Consider the following 9279-nt stretch of genomic DNA (forward strand, 5'->3'; position numbering starts at 1 on the left):
GTTCGCGTGTGACCGCTGTGAAAAACGTCACTGTTGACAAATAAAAACCGCATAAATCGAAGTGGAAACGGGTTATGGAGATTATCTCAAATCAAGTGGATTTGGGCTTTAGTGGAAACATGGCTTCAGATTAAGCTTAAAACCCTGTTTACACTGCTCATTAAATCCGAATTTAACGCTCTCGTCAGATGATTTTATAAAGGGAAAACAGATGATTGATCCATTAAATCCGGATTTAAGCCTAGTACTAACTTCAATAACAGTGAAAATGCCTATTAAATTATTGCGAAATCCGACGAGCTATTTTCTTTGAAAGAACACAAAAAAGTCAAACTACAAGGACAACAGTAGTGAATCAGAGTTGATTCGGCCTATTTCGTGAGCATCTAATTACATTTGCAATTAATATTGTGCGAAATTTATTCTGATGCAGCGACATGTCGCTACTATTTTGCTCATAGAACTCAGTACCACTTGTACGGAATGTGTTCGCATTATTTTCGTTACCATTCTTTTATATCGTTTTTGACAGTTGCTCGTGTGAAAATTCGAAGTTAGCACCCATTTTAAGGAGTAGTGTAAACGGTATTTTAGATTAATGGCAAAATCAAAACAAATAAAAAAATTGTACTCAGCTGTTCGCATGACCTTATCTTAAAGTACGTTTACATTGGCTACTTAATCCGGATTTGTGGCCTTTTCGAGATTAAAGTGCTAAATTCTGTGTTTTTTTGCAAGTTTTACCATATAAAAATAATTCCATTTTTGTTTTTAAATCCCAAATAAACCCGATTTCATGGCTGAATAAACGATAAAAGTACCAAAATATGCAACTGTTTTTAAGAATTGTGTGTGGTTGTGTGTGATATGCATATTCATGTATACGCATGTACGATTGTGTACGCCACTCGCCTCCCAACAAAGTCTAAAAGGACACGGATTTGTTTTTGGATTTAGTTAAATGCAGATTTAAAAAATTTCAGATGTACATAAGTACATCTTGGCCTACTCCTATTGGCCTATCTTGCGTGGATACGAATTTATTGCAACTCTGAAAATAAATATAGTACTCTTTTACGCATATGTGTAGATTCCACAGTTTACAGCCCACAAAGGAAAAAATATGGCGGTTAAACCTTTTGAAATTGTCATTGGATTCCATTCCAGTATACAACTTTGTTGAAGGGGGAGCGTGGCTCGAACGATATCTCTGGAAAGGAGGCAAAAAGGACTGTTAATGATAGAGAAATAGAATTAAGGAATTTTAATAAGGCAAAAAGTATATTTTTCTGCAAAAGAAAGGTTTTCTCAGAGCTCTAGACGTTGGTTGTCGTTGTATCGAGAAATAAGGAGTAATAAAAATATACCATTTAGCAATGGACGATTTATTAGAACTGTACGCATTCACGGAAAAAATTCCCAAAGAATTGGATGAAACGGTAGAGGTAAGTAGTAGCACAAAGAGCGGTATACACAGTTCGATATATTATTTCTTAATTTCCACCGAATAACCAGGAATGGCTTATCAAATTGCGTGCAATTCTTTGGGGTGCAGCTGTCTTACCCGCTACCGCCACCAAAGAATCTATAAAAGACATACCAACAGCATCGCCGCAACAAACAAAAAAGCGGGTTAAGCGTCTCACTTCATTGAATGAAGAAGAAACAGAAGGTAAGTATAAACTGCAAAACACTCTCAGAAAGCAAGGTCAACAGCATCATAAAATCTGGCCCTATTTATATTGCATTGTAGAATTGTCGTCGATAGCAGTGAGTGCAACTAATGCTAAATTATCAAAGAGCCAAGGATCACCACGAAGAAGCAAGCGGTCTAATGCAGAACTTTTAGCATTTGCCGAGACATTTGAGCCTTCGCTACAAAAGGGGCAGGATGATAAACCAATTAAGAAATCATCGGGAAAGGTGCCGGAGAAAACAAATGATGGTTTTGATCTACCCACGACAGAGAGAAGGTCAGAAGCGTCGAGTTTAATGCCACCACCACCGACGCCTGTCGACTCTGCACCCTCTATCGACGAACCAAGTTCCGGCCGACCCCAAAGAGCCGCCAAATTAAAAGGCGAGAAGAATCTCAAGGAGCCGAAAATGAACACAAAGTTACGTCGTCCCTCCAATAATGATGTTAAAGTTAAATTGGAACATGAACAGCGTGCTTCTCAAATTCATGAAAAGGTTTCGCCTCCACAAAACCAACTATCAGCGCCAGCTAAAAATGTTGAGGAAGATTCACAAAAAAAATCATCGGTCAATGCTAAGCCAAACGATTCGATTGTTATTTTGCCGCCACCGAAACCAGCGACTATTGAACTAACTGGCAATTCTGATGATGACGACGAAATCGTTCAGGCCCCAGCAAGCAATTTTTCCAAAAAATCCGTTGCTAGAAATCCAAGTATGTATCATACATCAGTCTGCATATAAATCTTGCAAACTGGTTTATTAAGAGAAAAATTAGATTCCCATGTTCTATATTATGCCATTTACTCTTCATCCTTTTAGTGGGGATGAAAACATGAACCAATATTTTTTTAACAATTGTTTGTACGTCCTTCTCTTGCGTAAATTTTCCTTTCTGGGTGGATTACAAACATATGCGAAATTTACGGTTAGAGAATTTAGTGATTTGGTCAGCCATCAACGGTAAAACGAATGCGTTTGAAATTTTGTTTATGAAAATTTTATGGAATTTTAGTCTTTACTGGATTTTCCCAGATTGTGAGAAAACTAGGCTATTGCTGAAAGAAAATAAGCAGGAGGTCAGTATAGCTTTCGGTATCATATCAGGATACATAAGACTACGTCGATATCAGGATACATAAGACTACGGTGCAGCAAGTGATATCATGTGTAGTGCATGTAGGAAAGATCATGAGACGTTGAAGCATTTCCTATGCTTCATATGGAGGTGGCGATCCTCATCAAGCTCCTGTAGGTGAGTAAGCTCGTTCCGGTCCAAAGGACCGATCTCCACGGGAACAGGGTGGCCATTGGTTATTTAAAGGCACCAATAACTCACCTTGTCATACGGAGAATCATAGGCACTCAGTATTTGTGCGAGAGCTAGTGCCGTCCGACTGTCTTTTCAAGCTCGACTTGTGTTTAGAGAAAAATGTATGGAATTTTTGTACTTAGGAATATTTCCTTGAAAATTTTCCTTTAAGAAAATTTCTTTGACTTTAGAAAAACTTCATTGATAATTTGTTTTTAGTATGAATTAAATTTTTGTTTTTAGAAAGAATTTCATAGGAATTTTGTTTTTAAGGTTGGCACTCTCTTCGGCTTTTCACGTGAATTTCTGCCAAACTGCACATAAAAAACTTAAGTTAAAAATATGTGAAATAAATGCCTTTTTAACGCTAATGGCTTAAAAGGGGCACCTAAAGACAATCCTATCAAAAAATTATGATATTTTGTTAAAGTTTTTCGCAACAATTCCGTAAGCTGAACAGAATACTCTGTTTTGCGAAGAATTTCATTGAAATTTTGTACAGTTTTTTGTCAACATGTATATGTTAACGAAAAATTCGTTTGAGCTGTGTAAGGGCCTTTAGGAAAATTTTATAGAAATTATGTCTTTATTGATTGCCAATAGAGGATTGTTCCGATGGGTTCCTTCATCGGCAAGGGCTGCCGCCTCAGTGTACAACAGTGCTTCAACAACAACCCAATAGAGGTCTGTCGCTACTATGTATCCCAATGGAATAAAATAGTGTGAGTCTGTAAAAAAAAAACGGACTGCCAACCTACACAGAAAGAATATCACAATTTTTTTTCTATTAAAAATATAATTGAAACTAAAAATATTTTCAAGTAAAAAATTAATTGAATCAATATTTTTTTTTATTTTTTTCAATAACGATTGAAAAGTTTGTCATTTTCAACTAAAAATTAATTGATTCAATCATATTTTTAATTCAAATACATATTTTCCTCTTGGAGTTACTTCCCCATATTAGAACTACAAAACAAAAATAAATACATATACGCACTAGCATTCGAAAAGTTATATCATTACATACAAGTTGCTAGTATATCATGTTAACCCCCTGGCTACGTCTCTGCCACATTGGTATGAGGCGGTAGCGACCCTCGTGAAGCTCCATAGATGAACAAGCTTGGTCCGGTCCATAGGACAGGTCTCCGTGGGACCGTTATGGTTATTGGTTACTTAAAAGCGACAATAATAACTCGCCTTGTCACATCGAGTGCCACACGCACTCAATATTTCAGTTAGAGCCGGAGCCGCTCGGTCTCTAACCAAAACGCTCCACTGGATATCGCTGATTGTCCGCGACTGCAATTGCAGCTACTCCGTATACGAAGCATTCCATTATCAGCAACATGTGGACCCGGTAACTCCCAGCTGAGTTTCTCGTGATGACGATAATCACCTGGCACGGGATAGCTGGGAGCACCACACACGCTGGAACATTGAGGTTCGATCTGTGTAGTGTTCATTGCTGTAACAAGAAGCTTTGCTGCGAGCTACCGGGCCCATCTACAGGTTGCGGATAGTGGAATGCTTCATACGCAGTAGTTGCAACGGCTGTCGCGGACAATCAACAGTATCGAGCGGAGTCTCAGGGAGAGGCCAGGCGGAACTGGCTCTTGCACAAAAACTAAGTGTCTATGATGCTCGATATGACATGGCGGGATATTGGCGCCGTTAAATAACCAATGGCCATCCTGTTCCCGCGGCGTTGGGTCCTTTTGACCGGAACGAGCTGGCTCACCTACAGGAGCTTGGCGACGATCGTCACCTCGTGGCTACAACAATAACAAAAATGATGAACACCACACAAATCGGAGCTCAGAGTTTATTGAAACCTATTTTTTTTCTGTGTACTTAATCTAACCTCTAATTAAATTAAGTTCCCTTGCATGGAATACCACAATTAGAGTATGATTGCCTTTTCTAAACCCCAATGGTTTCTTGTTCATTTAAGGCGTATCTTCAGAGTCATCTGAGAGTGGAGTTCGAAGTTTACGCATCAAAATTAAACGTGAAAAGGTTAGCTTGCATTCCCAGGAGGAGAACACAGACGGTGCTTCTGATGACACGGTGTTTAAAGCGCCCAATGCTGTTCCACAACCTGCTGAAGCAGTACCAAAAACTGATTCTACCACCCTGGAAGAAACCTCAGTGGCAGCTGCTAGTATGCTCTCTTCGACCACAACGTCTGTTGCTGGCAAAAAAGGTCGTAAGAAGAAGGAAGCACCACGACCAATTAAAGTCGAACGATTCAGCGATTTGGATAAAAAGCCATCGCCTGTGGCGTTGCGCACACGCCAAGGCGACTCAGGCTCGAAACTGTCTCAACATGACAAAGATGGTGGGGCAGCAGCATGCGCCGTCGAAGAAACAAAACGTGGAGGTTCCATATACGAAGATGCCGTTGAAACGCCCCCATCTCGAAGTTCAAAAACAACAGCCGTTAATGAGACTGTTAACATTCCTGCGTCAGATGCAACAATGAATTTAGGACCTGTACCTGGTGATGCCACATTCTGTACTAATGCGGCACAAACAACTTTCCAGGTGACACCAGGGCAAACCACATTTGTTGTCGAAGGAAATCCAAACGCCACAGTTACACTGAACAAACACTCTGGCGCAGATGCTACGTTCAATGTACAAGGATCGTCAAAAGCGGATAGAGATGAAGATGCCACTGGCCAAAGATCGTTTGAAACGGCCAAGGACTCTTCAGCACCCCATGAGGACAGTCTCATTACAGAAGATGAATCCATTGAACCGCCAAAACTGGCAAAACCCAAAACAGTCTCATCGGCTAAAGCACCCGCCGTATCACACCCATCTAAGATTACAGGTTCCGCCAAGGCTTCCTACAAAATGCCAACACGCAACAACGAATTGTTCAAGTAAGTTATGCTTTAAACAGCTTTGCAAATTGTTACCTTTATCTCTCAATTTCAGTCCCTTGGCTCAAAGTCCAGTAAAAATGAGGGTAGAAGCCTTTGAGAATGCGGCAGCAGCTGCTGCCTCGGAACATCCCAAACGTCCACTGCGCAATAAGAAGGAAAATGTGACACCCTCGGTAAGGTGATGAACAATGTTTTCAATAAACGTGAATTAATTATAGTCGGCGTTTTCATTTTCAGGCGGCAACAACACCAGTTATTGGTAAACTTCCCACTCTAGGTCGTTTCCTCACACCTACACAAAGTGCAAATCTCTCATCGACGGGTAGTGCTGTTGCTAAGAAGGCTCCCACAAGTGCGTCAAAAGCAATGCCCATTACAAAGTCTGCCAGTGCAACATTGCACAGGAGTGGATCCACAGTTTCAGCAAAAACTTTACAAAGGGAGAATAGTGCTGACGATTTCCGCAAAGGATTGCACCATTTAGCGGAGGAACGTAAAAAGCAAAGGGAACAGAAACATTTATTGGCCGCACAGCAACGCGAGGCTAAAGAACGCGAGAGAGCAGAGCGAATGGCCAAATTAGCCAAGGAAAGAGAGGAGAAACGCTTGCAAAAACAACAGGAACAGGAACAAAAAAAGCGTGAATTGGAAGAAATACAGCGTAAATTGCGATTACAGCAGGAAGAGGAAGCTGCTCGCGCTAAAGCCGCTAAGGAACGTGAAATGCTTTTGCTAATGAAGCAACAGCAGCAAATGACTGCCAAGCAACGAATGATGCCACCACCGGCCAAAACCGCATCCAAATATACATTTGATATGTTGCACGAAGATGACTCTACCGATGATGAGGACAAGGTTTCACATAAACGTCCCCCACCCCCTTCATGGAGTAGAAGTAAGTACACAGAAAAAAATATATCGAAACATTTTTCAATTAAAAATTTAATTGAAAATAAAAATGTTTTCAATTAAAAAATAATTATTTCAATTGCGATCGTGATTGAAATTTTGACAATTTTCTATTCAATCAATTAATTGATTCAGTATTTTTTTTGATTGAATCTTAAATTTAAATTAAAATTAACTTCTTTTTATTTATTTATTTAATTTTTTTTTTGTAAAATTTAATGATCCCGCCCTAACAGGCAAAAAAAAAAACTTGTAAAATTAACTTTTTTTTTATTGAATCTGAACTGTTTTTCAACTATGATCGTGATTAAAATTTTTGAAATTTTTCAATTAAAAAATGAATTGATTCAATAATTTTGTTAATTGAATATTAAATAATTGCATTTACAAAATATTATTGAAATGTAATCTTTTTCAATTAAACAATAACGACGAATACCACTAACTTTTTTCTTCTTGTCACTCAATTCGTTCGCCAATTCGTTGAAAACAGCTGATTTATAGAGGGAAAACCGCTGTTTTCATTGATTTGGCGAACGAATCGTGTGACAAAAGGAATAAAATGTTGGCGTTCTAGGCAGTTAGTTCTTCCAATCATTTTTTAATGGAATCGGAAACTTTTTGGACCCGACTAACTTATGAATCATTGAGAATGTTCTCATATTTAGTAAATCACAAAAAGCAATCCCGTGAACAAAAAAAATGTAATATTTTAATCAATCCAATTAAAATATTAATTGAATATTTCGAAAATTTCAGTTGTTGTTTTAATTGGAAGGATTAAAAAATTATTTGAAGATCTAAAAAAATTCGCTCATTTTTTTAATTGGATCAAAAATGTTCAATATTTTTTTTATTGAATATGCAATTTTTATACCCTCCACCATAGGATGGGGGTATACTAATTTCGTCATTCTGTTTATAACTACTCGAAATATTCGTCTGAGACCCCATAAAGTATATATATTCTTGATCGTCGTGCATTTTATGTCGATCTAGCCATGTCCGTCCGTCTGTCCGTTCGTCTGTCTGTCGAAAGCACTCTAACTTTCGAAGGAGTAAAGCTAGCCTCTTGAAATCTTGCACAAATACTTCTTATAGGTGTAGGTCGGTTGGGATTGTAAATGGGCCAAATAGGTCCATGTTTTGATATAGCTGCCATATAAACCGATCTTGGGTTGATTTCTTGAGCCTCTAGAGTGCGCAAATCTTATCCGATTAATGAAATGTTGCACGACGTTTTTTGTTATGATAGCCAACAACTTTGCACGACCTGTTTTATTATGATAGCCAACAACTGTGCCAAGTATAGTTCAAATCGGTTCGTAACCTGATAAAGCTGCCATATAAACCGATCTGGGATCTTGACTTTTTGAGCCTCTAGAGGTCGCAATTGTTATCCGATTTGCCTGAAATTTTGTACGACGGATCCACTCGACCATCAACATATATGTTTATTATGGTCTGGATCGGTCTATCGAATATGCAATTTTTTTCAAAACCTGCACATTTTTCAAAGACTGTTTGATATTATCATTTTCGTTTATTTTTTTTTTTTCTGTGTATGAATGTACAGCTTATCAATGCGTCCGTTAAGAGTCAGAAGGAATCATTGATGCTATCTTTCTAAAACTATGTTAAAATATGTTCCAACTATTAACCTCATTCTTTTTTGTTATATTTATAGGTCATAAACGTGGTCCTTATGTGTTGAAACAGGAGTACACCCCATCATGTTATATTGACAGTTTCTTTTCGGTTCAACCCATGACGCCCGATCTAAAGCAAATTTTCCCCAATATCGATGCGCGTCACCTAAAACGCAATTCCAGTGTGTTATGGTCCACGCCACCGCGTTACTCCGAGTTGCCCAAGTATTAGCAACATCATCAGCATCAATAGCAAATGCAAAGCCAGTTTTTGCATTCGTTTTGTTCAATTTGGAAATTTATTTATTTAATGTATTCTATATTTCATTTATGTAGTACAAGCGTTAATCGTTTCAAATAGCCTTCTACATTTCAAACATCTTCGTTTTGTGTACTATAAAAAGAGTAACATTTCATCAGATTGTATTGCTTACTTATCGTTGTCATAACATTGCATTGTTTTTTATGTATTCAAAATATTACTATTTCAATAAAATAAATAAATTGTAAAAAAAAATCAACTTATAAAAATGTGAAAAATTATTTCAAAATTGCTTTGGCAGGATATTTATACACCACTGTGTTAAAATTCGTCTTTTTATACCCAACACCACCATTGTATTGTGGTACATAGTATTTTAACTAGGCTTCGGATATCTATGCACTTAAAAATAAGAAACTTTTGGGTATAGAAGAAAGAATGCTGGAAAATGGTATGTGTTTATCCGAAAGTTCTTTGCTGTGCTATTCTTTGAATAGAAAGCATTGAACGAAATGGTCTATAGCCGGACAATGTCCTGCAATGAAATCTAAA

General features: G+C 38.0%; 1 protein-coding gene across 1 annotated transcript in view; it reads left to right on the forward strand.

Moving 5' to 3' along the window:
* The window catches only part of LOC106085234 (inner centromere protein A), a 111265-nt gene extending 102351 nt beyond the window's left edge, over window positions 1-8914 (forward strand). The window contains exons 2-8 of the mRNA XM_013249364.2: window positions 1168-1445; window positions 1516-1672; window positions 1754-2413; window positions 4968-5904; window positions 5960-6080; window positions 6145-6802; window positions 8504-8914. Coding sequence (XP_013104818.1) covers window positions 1377-1445; window positions 1516-1672; window positions 1754-2413; window positions 4968-5904; window positions 5960-6080; window positions 6145-6802; window positions 8504-8697 — 2796 coding nt within the window. The 5' untranslated portion in view covers window positions 1168-1376 and the 3' untranslated portion in view covers window positions 8698-8914. The remainder of the gene's footprint in view (window positions 1-1167; window positions 1446-1515; window positions 1673-1753; window positions 2414-4967; window positions 5905-5959; window positions 6081-6144; window positions 6803-8503) is intronic.
* Window positions 8915-9279: the final 365 nt, after the last annotated feature.

This window comes from Stomoxys calcitrans, chromosome 5 (assembly GCF_963082655.1).
Source record: "Stomoxys calcitrans chromosome 5, idStoCalc2.1, whole genome shotgun sequence".
In the NCBI taxonomy this organism is placed as follows: domain Eukaryota; kingdom Metazoa; phylum Arthropoda; class Insecta; order Diptera; family Muscidae; genus Stomoxys; species Stomoxys calcitrans.